Genomic DNA, 14,448 nt, shown 5'->3' with positions numbered 1-14,448 from the left:
ATTTTTCGTAAGGATGGAATGTTAGGAAAAACAAGTGCAGATGTGTGTTTGTGCGTACGTACGAAGGGGCAGGAGAATGGGTGTAGAACTCGGAAATGGTGAGGTTAGTTGTTCAATTGCGGCATTCGCGAAACGTTTCAATCATGCTAGGAAACTATGTGGAACACAAAATAATTGAAGCGATGCTCTCTCGGAAAACAACACTCACTCGGAGGAAGGAAGAAGGCTACCATGGTTCGGTCGGCTGCGTCGTGCGTGTTTACCGGTGAGGGGGGAGGTCATTGTGTTGCAGTGGCAGCAAAACCCCGATTGTCGGGTTTTATGATGATTCGTTTTGATTGGTTTCACCGCGCTTCCATCACACCCTGTTGGAATCCCCCCGATCTATTCCATTCTGACTGTTTGATGTATCGCACATACACGAGCACGGCCAATCCGATCTGCTGAATGAATGAACAGAACCAGAATGGAAATGAGTTGATTGTGCAACGGACGCACATACTCAATGCGACCCGGTCCGTAGGATGTGCTGGTTTTCATTGAAGCAGGATCCAGCTGTTTAATACGTTAGAGTGAAGAGGGATGTTGGCTGTTGCAAAAGCATAAAACAATATGTGCTGGATGTTTATTTGCACCCCTATTAATTCTGGCGTTATGACACGAGAAATATTGCTTTTTTATTTGAGAGGCACCGACAGAAACACATTCAGAGCAAGAATTGGTGATGCATCATTAATTCTTACAAACAATGTAAGTTATTGTGAAGAAATCATATGTTGCTCATATGTGATAATTTTAGGTTTACAACAAATTGTGAAACGAATGTGTTCTGAAATGGGCCATTGAAACCCAGTTTGTGACTTTGCTTGAAGTAACCACACATTTGAAACACTACGTATGCAAAACTTTGACTTATGGTTTTTGCTTTAATCCAATACAGGTGGACAACTCTTCGCTGACTGGTGAATCCGAGCCTCAGTCCCGTGGACCCGATTTTACTCATGAAAACCCGCTGGAAACCAAGAACTTGGCCTTCTTCTCGACCAACGCTGTTGAAGGAACTGCTAAGGGTGTTGTCATCAGCTGCGGCGATCACACCGTGATGGGACGTATTGCCGGTTTGGCTTCAGGTCTGGACACTGGTGAGACTCCAATCGCAAAGGAAATCCACCATTTCATTCATCTGATCACGGGTGTCGCTGTGTTCCTCGGTGTGACGTTCTTCGTCATCGCTTTCATCCTTGGTTATCACTGGCTGGACGCTGTCATCTTCCTGATCGGTATCATCGTCGCCAACGTACCGGAGGGTCTGCTCGCCACCGTCACCGTGTGTCTGACGCTCACTGCCAAGCGTATGGCTTCGAAGAACTGTCTGGTAAAGAATTTGGAAGCCGTAGAGACGCTCGGCTCGACCTCGACCATCTGCTCGGATAAGACTGGTACACTGACCCAGAACCGGATGACCGTCGCGCATATGTGGTTTGACAATCAGATCATTGAAGCCGATACCACGGAAGATCAAAGCGGTGTGCAGTACGATCGCACTAGCCCCGGTTTCAAGGCCCTGTCGCGCATCGCTACACTGTGCAACCGTGCTGAATTCAAGGGAGGTCAAGATGGAGTTCCAATTTTGAAGAAGGAAGTGAGCGGTGATGCTTCCGAAGCTGCTCTCCTGAAGTGTATGGAACTGGCCCTCGGAGACGTAATGAACATCCGCAAGCGCAACAAGAAGGTGTGCGAAATTCCATTCAACTCCACCAACAAGTACCAGGTATCGATTCACGAAACGGAGGACCCGAGCGATCCGCGCTATCTTTTGGTGATGAAGGGTGCCCCAGAGCGTATTTTGGAACGTTGCTCGACCATCTTCATTAACGGCAAGGAGAAGCTCATGGACGAAGAGATGAAGGAAGCGTTCAACAATGCCTACCTGGAGTTGGGCGGTCTCGGTGAGCGTGTGCTCGGTTTCTGTGATTTCCTACTGCCATCGGACAAGTACCCTGTCGGTTTCAAGTTCAACTCGGACGAAGTAAACTTCCAGGTCGAAAATCTGCGCTTTGTTGGACTGATGTCCATGATTGATCCGCCACGTGCTGCTGTCCCGGACGCCGTCGCCAAGTGTCGTTCGGCCGGTATCAAGGTCATTATGGTTACTGGTGATCACCCGATCACTGCCAAGGCTATCGCTAAGTCGGTCGGTATCATCTCGGAGGGCAACGAAACCGTTGAGGATATTGCCCAGCGATTGAACATCCCAGTATCGGAGGTGAACCCACGTGAGGCAAAGGCCGCTGTTGTGCACGGTTCGGAACTGCGCGATCTGTCGTCGGACCAGATGGATGAAATTCTGCGCTACCATACGGAAATTGTGTTCGCACGTACCTCGCCCCAGCAGAAGCTGATCATTGTGGAGGGTTGCCAGCGCATGGGTGCTATTGTAGCCGTAACTGGTGATGGTGTAAACGATTCGCCTGCCCTGAAGAAGGCTGACATTGGTGTTGCTATGGGTATTGCTGGTTCGGATGTGTCGAAGCAGGTAATGGCTTAATTGCAGGACATTCTCGCAGACAGATGTCTAAGATAAGGCTTTTGTTTAATACCTCGTATTGCAACTTTTTTCACACTTCTTCCAGGCTGCTGACATGATTCTGCTCGATGATAACTTTGCCTCGATTGTTACTGGTGTCGAGGAGGGTCGTCTGATTTTCGACAACTTGAAGAAATCGATCGCCTACACGCTGACATCTAACATTCCGGAAATCTCGCCCTTCCTGGCATTCATCTTGTGCGACATTCCGCTACCGCTCGGCACCGTCACTATTCTGTGTATCGATTTGGGCACGGACATGGTAAGTTTGCTCGATTCCACTTTCCTTCTGGCTGTTGCTTTACTTTCTTCCTACAATGTTGAGCGGAATGATCCGCCATAGCGACTGCGTATGTGGTTTAACGAGGAAGCGATAATCTTAAAGTATTTTTAAGCCATTTCAAACACCGTTTGGACGATGATGGTGATTTACGCATTGTATCGTGAAAAACAGTTCTTTGGCAGTGCCCAACTACAATGATGGCAGTAACAGCTAATAGAATCGATTTGTTACCTTAGCGTACGGTTACCCATTCTACCTAACATTCCTAAACGGGTTGCTTCTACACGCCCTTTCGGGTTCTGACAGCGTTACTGTTTGTACTGTGAAGCCTATATTGAGAGATATATTTAACAATTATTTCTTTTTATTTTCGTACATTTTTATTTCTTTGCATAATGTTTGCCCTCGTTGGGTAACATCTGCAATGGGGTTTTCCATGCCAAAACCATCGTGTCCCCCCTCGAATTCTCGAACCCGACGTGCATTCTGTTTTGCTCTAGGTGCCGGCCATATCGCTGGCGTACGAAGAGTCCGAGTCCGATATTATGAAACGACGGCCTCGTAATCCATACCAAGACAAGCTGGTGAACGAGAGGTAACCATGATTGGTTGCGTAATTATTCTTTTCATCATTTTATTTTACTACTGTCTCTTATACTGCTATTTTTTTGTTTCTATATATTTTGAAACATTAATTTTCATTTACGTAGTTAACTATTTAGACAGCTACCTAGCTGTCACGAAGCTAGTTGATCGAGTTTCTCTATTTCTTTCATACTTCTTTTTTTTACTATATCTACATACACCGGTGATGTTTACAGCTGCGGTGTATCTTTCTTTATCTCACTTTTTTACTTTATAAATCACACTCTACGCCTCTCTCTATTTTTCTCTTACTCTTTTTCTAATTCTACAAATCTTCGTACTAAACATTTAACTCTATCGCTATCCATATGTTTTTTTTTGCCCTTTCTATAGTTTCAATTTGTAACTTTACTTATTATATATACCTATCTTAACTATATATATATATTGCATTCTACAACTAGACTGTCACTTGCCATGTAGTAAGCAATGGTGCAAGCCAGATGCTAGAGAAGCTCTTGATATGCTTTTGAAATTATTAATATATATACACGGATGCTAGCTACAGTTCAAGGCTAGTTATTTGTTGTCGAATGAACAAAAAAGCAGGTATGTTTGCCAATGAACAAATGTAGAAATAATTGTTTATTTTTGCAAATAGCCAGACACGTCGATGTTTAGTGGAATTTTGTGATGGGGGAGACCAAAATACCCGAGTCTTAGTGCAATGCCAGTTTACCTTTTGTGTAGTAAAATGTCGATATGCTGCACAAGGACAATAAGGGAATATGCGATAAGCTACGAACACGGAATTCAGTATCAGAGATAAAATAGTTTAATTTCATTTTTTTTCCTCCATTCATATACACCACTGTGAACCCAAACGACGTCTCCTCCCTATCTAGGTACCTGCCATTTCGCTAGCCTACGAACATGCAGAGTCCGATATCATGAAACGACCACCGCGTGACCCCTTCAACGATAAACTTGTCAATGAAAGGTTCTTATTTATTTTTTAGTTTGATTTTTTTTCTACTTTGGGTTTATTATTTGATAAACTTTCCATACTAAACTTTAACGAAACCTTTACCTTGGAATGAACCGCTGCTTAAACCAACCAACCAAAACAACGATGCTTCTAACGTTCTAGAGAATGCACCTTAATATATCAACTAACGAAGCTATGCACCCGGTCTGAGATGAACCAAGGGAGTTAAATTAAGATCCGCATAACCTATCTTCCATATGCTATTGGGAACTAAATATCTTATACTCTGGCGGCAGTCCAGTGGGTTGGTGTGTGAATGCTGCTTACAATAAGGAAGCATTTCATTAACGCGTCTACTCTATAACATGGTTACGATATGATTGATATTATAGCCCTTAACTTAGGCTAAGCTAAGAAGATAAGATCTTACAACAGTTTAATCCCCTGCGGATGCAAACCCACCATGCATTCGATGTACAAAACAAACTAAAACCCCACTCATTGCTATTACTACACACGAACAACACCATGACAGACTAGCACTCTATTCTATCCCACAATTGTCCTTCGAAATGTCCTGCCCAAAACCTAGTACTCATTCAAAAAGCAGTCAGCTATCATTCGTGCATTCGCTCACAATCATTAAACTTTACCGTGCCACATATCCTCCCTTTGCATATTTTCCTATCAAAGTTTTTTTTTTTGTAAGATCTGCTTACGATCATGTCATCATTTTATAAAGTTATTGGTCCATCATGCTTCTCCAACGTTGAAAGAGAAGACACTCAATGCCCTCACTAGTGTCCAAGCGATGAAATCTATCCACCCGTTTGTTTTTTAGTCGTCAAATTTCAATGCTTTTGTGAACGTATTGTTTTGCTGGTTAGGTTCGCCAAATGAAGAAACGAAAAATCCCACTATCGGTTTTAAAAAAGAAAATGTCCTCCTATCGAACTTGTTCTCTGCCGATAAAGATTTATAAATATGTTAACATCCTTCTACTATGTAACCCGCTTAGTAATCAATCAATCTTTTTCTTCTTCTTTTCTTATCGATCTTAACTAATCGTGCCAAATGTTATGTGTGTAACACACTACCCTACAATATCGTCTCGATCTGTCGTGTGGACGCGTACCGCGTTTTTTCACATACTCAAACCAATTTCTACCATTCCATCGAACGTCTTTCGATGATGTGTGTATGTGTGTTCTATATACCTAATGCCTACCTCATCGCATCATCGTATCCTGCTAACGTTTTGGCGGGGGCACCTGCCATTCTGCCCTACCGTGTTCCTGTGCGTGCGCTTCGTGCTAAAATCAACAACAACCAAAAAAAAAAAACATTCACAAACTTCATGTGTACGTGTGTGTGTGTGTTTGTCGAACGAAAACACTACCGCCATTTCATACAAAACTCGTACTACGACGCATCTCTCATCCTGTCAAATGAATCGCCCGCTCATCGTTTACGTGCACTGATCTATCCTAACACCACACACTGCAACGGTCCTTGCGCTATGTTTGTGTGCGTATGTGCGTGTTGTTCGTATGTCCACTGTGTATGTGTGTGATGTACGCAGGTTCCCGCTATCTCACTTGCCTACGAGGAAGCCGAATCCGATATCATGAAACGCCAGCCCCGTAACCCGTTCACTGATAAATTGGTCAACGAAAGGTAATCCATTTGCCCCCGGTATCACAAAATTAAGTCAAGCAAAACAAAACAAAAAATGATTTAAAGAAAATCAAAACTCCACCACACACCCCAAATACACACTGGCCAGGTGGTTCACGTGCTTTCTGGCAAAACACTTATCCTGACGCACTCCGCGAAGGAAAAGGAAGATGCACAGATATCAACGGGATACGCTTGCCAGTTGTATCTTCTTTTTTTTTACTTTCTTCAAATATATCCTACCATGTGTGTGTGTGTCTCTCTGTAATACTCTATTAACCGTGATATCTCTTTTTTGTGTTGTTGTAAACTGATTGTTCTAATCTGTGCCGGCCTCTAAGCCAAATTTGCAGGCGATCAGAAGCCGCCTTCTACTAGTTTTGACATTTTCTCTAGCTCATTCTCTATCTCTCTTTCTCTGTCTGTCTGTCTGTCTAATATTATGTGTGCGTGTCTGTTGTTTTCGTGTGCGCGTGTTGTTTTTTTTTTTGTAATAATCCTTCTCTAAGCTATTATCCTTCCCGTAAGTTTTATTTTTTGCTCGTGTTTTACTCGGGTGTTGGGCATATGGTTTTATAATGGTTTAACTTAGAAATTGGCTAGCTCCGTTTGATTTTTGACAATTTTGGATAGTATTTTTTTTTACTTCTTAACTCTCTCGTTACGTGCTGCGAGAAATGATCAAAGAAAATATTGACATTTCAAAACATTCAAGATTTTCATTGATTGTTGTCCGTTGCATTATTCTTCTTAGTCCTTTTGCTCTATTTCACTCACTCTCTCTCTCTCTTTATTCCTATTTCCTTCTACTGTTTCTGTTTTAACTCTAACGCTACTTAATCTACTTTTCGATTTGTATTCCCCTTGGACACTGTTTCTACTTTTTATTCGCTTTAATATTATCGATAAAAAATGAGTAAATTGGAAAAGAAAAATCGCTATGCGATTTAATTAGAATAGAAAAGTAAAACCATAAAACCACAACCAAGGTAAGTTCGACTTTCCTGCTCCTTCTTCATCCTACCCAAAACAAGGCAAAAACCACGGAAATGTCTCAATCCGATCCGGTTCATCAACAAATTGTCATCTTAATGTACATCCTTTCCTGCGTCCTTACACTTCGGATTTCCTTTTTTTTTGCATCAATTTACATTCGCTACCCATTTTCGTGTGTATGTCCTTGCATTGACGGGACAGTTTTCCTGCTATCATTCGAAACCATCTCGATCATTCGTTCATGCTGCGGTCCTCCTTTTTCTTGATCCTAGTAACATATTCATACCTACTCAACCCTCAACACTAAACAATAAATCAAGTCAAGTTCGCAATTATAGGCGAGTTCATACAAACACATACCGAGAAATACTTAGCACATCCAAATGCCTTCACAATTGTTTTGTTGAGTGCGTGTGTTTGGTTTTTGTTCTTACGGCAGCGATCGTGTACCGTGAATCGTGCATTACTACCGTTTTCTGCTCGTATCAGTCAACTTCTGTTTTGGATCTTCTTAGCACTACGTTCCTCTCTCTCTCTCTCTCTTGATACACACTATCGATAACCTCTCCTATTGATATAGTTGGAACGAAACATTAGTGATACACCTGATTTTCTGTTCTGGTTCGAGTTTAGTTTTTGTATTACCTAGATTAACTGCATCCATCCCCCGGAGTGCGCTAGAATAGAATACGACCTCTCTCTATCTCTCTCTCCCTCTCTATCTTCACAACAATATGTATAACTCTTTTGTAACTTTTTGCTATCTCTCTCACAACATCCACTCAATTTGTGCTAGTTGAATATTAAATTTTCTTTGATACAACTGCAATCCACGCAATCTACTGCTGCATAGTTGAGACACTGCAACGGTCAGATCTGTTCGTCTTGATCGTTCCTATTTTTCTACATCTTGGACAAAATGTTTCTCTCTGTCTATCTCTCTTGCAATAGTGTTTGCTTTACTTCTCATTATGATCCATTATTTAGTACATTTATTATGGTTCAAACGATCTATTAGCTAGCTGCTCGCTCTTTCTGGTGATAAAACCGAATCGTTTAGTTGTAATGAAATCGCTTAGGTGGGTCAGATGGGTCGCTGCGACTCATACAGTACACGGCAACAATAAGAATGTGCATCATCGCTCAATCAATCGCACGCTGTAAAATCATTGTGGTCTCGATGCGCGATCATCGTGACGGTCAGAAGACCGAGACGGGAGGCCCTCGTGCTACAAATGCAGCATATTAAATCTTATCGCTCTACTACTCTACATTTTCGTTACGTTTAATTTACCTCATACTAATTACTTACATGTAAAATTTTCAACCACTTCATTTTTTCCCCCTATGTGTGTGCGCGTGTGTGTGTGCGTGTGTGTGTGTGCGTGTTCGTGTGTGCATGCGAACCATGCGGTGTGCATTCCCGCCAATGTCCACCCGCAACACGTGCGCAACTCCCGTTCCGCAGGTACCGGCTATTTCGCTCGCCTACGAAGCACCGGAGAGTGACATTATGAAGCGTCGACCGAGAGATCCTTATCGTGACAACTTGGTCAACCGCAGGTCAGGATACGTTTTGCCACGTTCTTGTATAAACGTTCCACCAAATTGAACTCATCATCGTTTTGCGTTACCGTTGATTCACACACAAAATGATATATAAATATATTGTATTGTATGATTATGTACACGCGTTACATTGTCTGTTTCTGTTTCGTTTTTTTTTGTTACATGTTTTCTCGTTTGTTTTACATGTCTCTTGTTTGTTTTTATGTTTTCTTTTCCGTATACACGTACATTGCTGATGCACGTGTTTGCCTTTTTCGAATTCGTACGACGAGTTTGATGATACTGTTGGTGGTAGTTTGTCGCTGCTGCTGCTGCTTCTACTCAGACCAGAATGGTCAAGTATTAGTTTTTTCGTTGTATTTTTATTTGTTTACTCGTTTGTATGTATGTTTTAATTGATGTTTTTGTTTTGTTTTTCTAACTTTCGTACATGAATGTTTGTTTTTCATGTTTTGAACTTTGTTTTTGCTAAGCCAAACAAATCCCACCCCCGGACACTTACCCTTCGAGAGTTGTGGCAACCGTTCTGTTTGTTGTTGAGGTGACTTACAAAAGCAACCACCAACATGCATTTGGGACAGTGTTTTCCTGCGGTATGCGGTTGGTTCTATCCCTTTCAGTGCAACTTTTCCACTGTCTTGAATATTTTACAAAGATTTCCTTGCCGTTTGACTTGTAAATGAATTCACCGTAACACGATTAAAATGATCTACATTCTGATGACCGGGATCTTTCTTCGTGAAGGATCCGTTAAGGGCAATCGTTTTCCTCCTCTCTTCCAGCTGTACGGTTGGAATGCTTTAACCGTTTTCCACACTCTTCTCTATTCAACAAACACCAACTTACGATTGGCTCTTCTCTACCTCATTTCTAACTATCCATCACTAGTGTTGGCCTTGTGTCCTAGAATGTTATAGTGTGAACGATTAGAATGACTCTATTAGCAAATCTGTCCTGTTGTTTTAATATCTCGATATTACGTTCTTTTACTTCTTCAACACTATCGCGGCACTGCCGCAATGTGTCCATTTTTCCTGTTACCTTTTTGGTCTAGCTATGTCTATTTGTATTTTATTTTCACTTCCAATTTTCTACTATTTTACGTTATTTATATGCCTTCTGTTCCGATACGAACGCTTTTCGTTTGAGATGATGGTTTGATTTTTGATTTAGAGATCACCTGCGTTCACCTTCACACTCTAGATGTTGTTGTGTTAGCTGAGTACGGTAGAATCGCGACCATATCGCGTTTTGATTTATTTTTTTCTTAGAACAGTTTGGAATGATTATAATAGTGATCGTTTGCAATGGGGTTTTTTTTCTTCTTCTTCATAACTAACGTTTTTACACCAACACAAATACCCATGTTGATTTGCCTTAGGCATCACAATCTAGTTGATCACACGTGTAACACCCTACTGAAATGGAAATCAAATTTACATTCAAAATTAACCGTCGATCAAGTGCTGCTGATGTGGCACTAAGATAAAGCAGACGATACCCACAACGATGCATTTGATTTACCATTCAAGACGCAACCCACCGAATGTGTGAGAATCCTTGATAAAACAAAATAGCTCCCATCAAACATGTTAAAACCATAGTGAAACATATCCCGTGCAGTGTTTTCTGTGTGTATGTTGTTAATGTTGTTTCCTGCGCTTTTAGATGTAATGTTGTAATACGGCCGTTACCCTCTGAAACGATGTAGGTCCGCCCCGACTTTACAAAACTCTCAGCTCACCTACCCTTTCCCCAACTTTGTTAATTTATTGCTGTGTATATGTGTGTATGTATGTGTGCGTATGTGAGTTAATGTATTGATGTTTTAGATAAAGCAGCAATGTTCTCCCCTTAAATTGATTCAACCCCGAACGCTTCCAGGGAGTTGCATTCTTTTGTTTTTGTTTTACTTTTATTTTTGAAAAATAGTGTAGCCTTTGCCTAGATGTTTACTCAATGATTCTCCCCGAAAGTGCTCTCAAACGTTTGTCCATTGGTTTGTCCAAGGAGGCACACTTCCTTGGTTTGCATTGTATATTTTCTTGCTAGAAAATTATTAGCTCCAGATCCCAGCATACTTATCGATCTCATGTGGAAGATCTTTCCCAATTTAGATTAGTATCGTTTTGTTTCTGTTATTACACATAGAAAGTATATGCTGAAAATTGTAACAAATTCAACATAGAACAAACTCTTCACATATATAAACATAACCCTCGTTCGTTCACTCCTTCAATTTTTTTTCTTATCGACCGGAAATCCACCCTCCCATTTAAATACCCACTTCATCCCTTGCTCCTCCTTTGTCAATAATATTTCAAACTATAAATGTCACCAGATCAAAAAGTGAGTATTTCGTATGAGAAAAGTGTGTTTTTGTTCCCTTTACTCTCTTTACCTTGCAACTACTCTCTCTCTCTCTCTCGCTCTTTCTCTTTCACTGTCCTTTATATTTACTTCACCTAACCCGTTTTACTCTTGTAAAAGCTTCTTTGGAAGAATCTTTTCAATCCTATATTCGATTACTCTTTTAAAACTCTTCAATCTATTCTTTCTTACTCTGTCAAAAGGCAACTCATTTTTCGTTGTCTTTGCTTTACTCAATTTTTTATTTAATCTGCTATTTGTAAACTGTTTCCTGTTGGAATATATGTTGTATTTTTGTACATTGTAATAGAGTGCTTTTTCCTATTTTTTACGTCATCGTGAGTACATTTACATTTGGAACTCTTTAGCAGTAAAGCATCAAGAGTGTTTGTAAACCGATTTACGATGACATCATATTTTTGTACAAATGCTTGTAGATAGCCTATTGTAGTGTAATTAAATCTGCTTTAGTGTTTTTTTTTTTACTGCCCTTGCACGCTTTTTGCGCTTCGTCCTAAGACATAAGTGGTATGATTTGTAGTTGGTTAAGGAATGATGCTATTCGGTTAAGTTAACTATCATAAGCCCGCTTGCAAAGCCCGTATTTAACCGTTTGCTTTAATTTAATGCTTTTAACTAATATGGGGTATTTTGGAATTTGGGCGCCTCGTTTATTTTCCATGCTCGTTGATTGGTGTTGTAGAACATAACATGAAGAGAAAATAATGTCCAACCAACGAGTATTGGAATGTGAACGTGTCCTAATATCTGATCACTAACATTAGCTTCGTAAAAACAACAAAACTCATCCGTATAATAATTACTAACTAATTACCGTGAACATTTGGAACAACATTTTAATGACTATTTATCTTCTTTCCCTCCCCCCCCCCCCCTCCCTCCAATCAACCCTTAATTTCTATCTTTCCTCACAATGTACACGCGCAGACTTATCTCGATGGCTTACGGTCAGATTGGTATGATTCAGGCAGCGGCCGGTTTCTTCGTGTACTTCGTCATCATGGCTGAGAACGGATTCCTGCCGCTGAAGCTGTTCGGTCTCCGCAAGAGCTGGGACTCGAAAGCCATTAACGATCTCACTGATTCGTACGGTCAGGAATGGGTAAGTGCTCGATCACAACATACCACAACATGGAAAGTGCAATAACAATCGATTAATAAAATGTTCCTTCTCTGCCCCGTTATTAGACCTACCGCGATCGCAAGACCCTCGAGTTTACCTGCCACACCGCGTTCTTCGTGTCGATCGTCGTGGTCCAGTGGGCCGATTTGATCATCTGTAAGACTCGCCGTAACTCGATTTTCCACCAGGGCATGAGAAACTGGGCCCTCAACTTTGGTCTCGTGTTCGAAACGATACTTGCTGCCATCCTGTCCTACACGCCGGGCATGGACAAGGGTCTGCGCATGTTCCCACTGAAGTAAGTAACGATTGGAGCCCCCTAGGAGCTATCTGCGTGTGTGTGTGTTCCGGTGTCACTAATGGTCACTTATTAATTCCTTTTCCCTACAAATAGATTCGTTTGGTGGCTCCCAGCTTTACCGTTCAGCTTGTCCATCTTCGTGTATGACGAAATTCGTCGCTTCTACTTGAGACGCAATCCAGGCGGCTGGCTAGAGCAAGAAACGTACTATTAGGTCAACAAATTTATATTTAAAAAGATTAATTAAAAAACAAACAAAAACCAACTCCCCCTCCCCACACACCTACACTTACACTCACATACACACACACACTCGAACACACATACATACTCTATACATAAACAGCCATACATAACAAAAAATGCTCACGGGCAAACACACGCACCCCAAAACAAACACATGCACACACACACACAAACAAACAAAAACACTTCGAACCACGGAGCCTGGTCGGAAGATGAGAGGGAGCGAGAAGGATTGTGCAACGCTACATAGTATGAGCGATAGAACGGTGCAACACACATTATAATAAACCAATATAAGAAATCGTGTGGATAGTTTGCGAGCAAAACACAAGAAGAAAAAAAACAAACAAACACAAACACAAGAATAAATTAAGCATTAATACGAACGAATATAGTAGTACGACGGTTAAGCAGTTTTAGCACGCCAGAAGACGGAGCAAGAAGAAGAAGAAGAAGTAGCTGTGCAAAATGCAGGCAGAGAACGCTAGCTAGCTAGGGTAAGAGACCGAGCAAACGGAAGAACAGCATCAATAGGATCGATAATGATTCCGCGCGCACGCAACCACCACCGCCGCCGCCGACGACGACGCCGCTACCTTCCCAGGAAACAGTTGTGTTGGCCAAGAAGGAAGCAAACTTCTTTGCACCTTGCGAATCGGAGATCCGAGGACCGGGGGAAACCCTGTGCATATGTGTGTATGTGTGTGCGTGTATGTTGTTTTAGTAGGCACAACGCAACGCGAGCCGCGCTAGGTCCTTGTTGTGTTATTGTGTGTGTGTGAGTGCAAACTGCCGTGTTTGTTGGCGAACGTCCGGTAAAGAAAATAGTTGGTAGCGCCCGTGGAAACATCCGGCATTGTTGTTGTCCGGCGCTTAATAAACACTGTCTCTGCTGTGGAAGAGAAAACACCACCTCACAGACGCACACACCCGAATCGAAATAATGATGGTAATTTGAGGGAGGGCAATGAGAAGGGATGGAATTCAAAACCATAGTTGAGAATGACGATGATGACGGCGTACGTTTGTTACTAGGAGCAACAAAATTGTCTTGCACACATATTCGCCCATGAGCGCTCGCTGGTGTTCTTAAACTCGAATTTTTGTGAGGAGATTTTTCTGTTGGTAAGCGCGTAGTTTGTGTGTCATATGCGGTGGGGGATTCGTTCCTTCGTTTCGTTACTAATCTCTGTCGGGTGGATGTTTTTGCTGCTGTTATTTCGTTTGACTAAGGTGAAAGACCTTTTTTTTGGGTGTCACGGATATGCTGACATTTCGGTCTCTGGTGTGCTTTCTTTCATATTGCTCTGAATCTTTCGGTGATCATCGCGTGTGAGGAATGATCATATACTTTTGGAAGCGTGCTTGTGCATTTGTTCTTTGTTGGCTTCTTTAATGCCAATGCCGATGGTATAATTCTAATTTTTATTCTACAATCAAAGCTATTTAGCGCGATGCTGTATAAAGATACAACATCACGCTTAGCGAGAAGAGTTCGCTTTTTCATATAGGACACGAAATTTTTTTGTTAAACAAACTTGAAGGCAACACACTCACTCACACAATTTCTGATCTGGTTGTTAATTTTAACGTAGATCAGTAAGAAATGGACCGAAAATCAAACCACCCTTCGCCTAGCGCCAATGCGCCACGTGGTTGTACAAAGTACGACAAATAATCGTTTAAAAGATACATACACACA

At 41.6% G+C, this 14,448-nt stretch overlaps 2 protein-coding genes across 8 annotated transcripts in view; both read left to right on the top strand.

The window, feature by feature from the left end:
• LOC126556906 (sodium/potassium-transporting ATPase subunit alpha) overlaps positions 1 to 12,789 on the top strand; it is a 57,790-nt gene extending 45,001 nt beyond the window's left edge. For 4 of the 7 annotated variants that reach the window (XM_050212462.1, XM_050212456.1, XM_050212460.1 and 1 more), the window contains 6 exons: positions 941 to 2,536; positions 2,634 to 2,849; positions 8,585 to 8,679; positions 12,004 to 12,178; positions 12,265 to 12,497; positions 12,594 to 12,789. In XM_050212462.1, coding sequence (XP_050068419.1) covers positions 941 to 2,536; positions 2,634 to 2,849; positions 8,585 to 8,679; positions 12,004 to 12,178; positions 12,265 to 12,497; positions 12,594 to 12,714 — 2,436 coding nt within the window. In that variant the 3' untranslated portion in view covers positions 12,715 to 12,789. Of the gene's footprint in view, positions 1 to 940; positions 2,537 to 2,633; positions 2,850 to 3,370; positions 3,466 to 4,360; positions 4,456 to 6,025; positions 6,121 to 8,584; positions 8,680 to 12,003; positions 12,179 to 12,264; positions 12,498 to 12,593 lie in introns of all 7 variants that reach the window. The other 3 variants (XM_050212458.1, XM_050212457.1, XM_050212459.1) reach the window with 3 other exon arrangements.
• The window catches only part of LOC126559348 (uncharacterized), a 164,006-nt gene that overhangs the window by 69,812 nt on the left and 79,746 nt on the right, over positions 1 to 14,448 (top strand). The gene's annotated exons all lie outside the window — the stretch shown is intronic.

This window comes from Anopheles maculipalpis, chromosome 2RL, assembly GCF_943734695.1.
Source record: "Anopheles maculipalpis chromosome 2RL, idAnoMacuDA_375_x, whole genome shotgun sequence".
In the NCBI taxonomy this organism is placed as follows: domain Eukaryota; kingdom Metazoa; phylum Arthropoda; class Insecta; order Diptera; family Culicidae; genus Anopheles; species Anopheles maculipalpis.
Note: the sequence above shows the minus strand (reverse complement) of the source record. Positions and strands in the feature narration are given on the sequence as shown.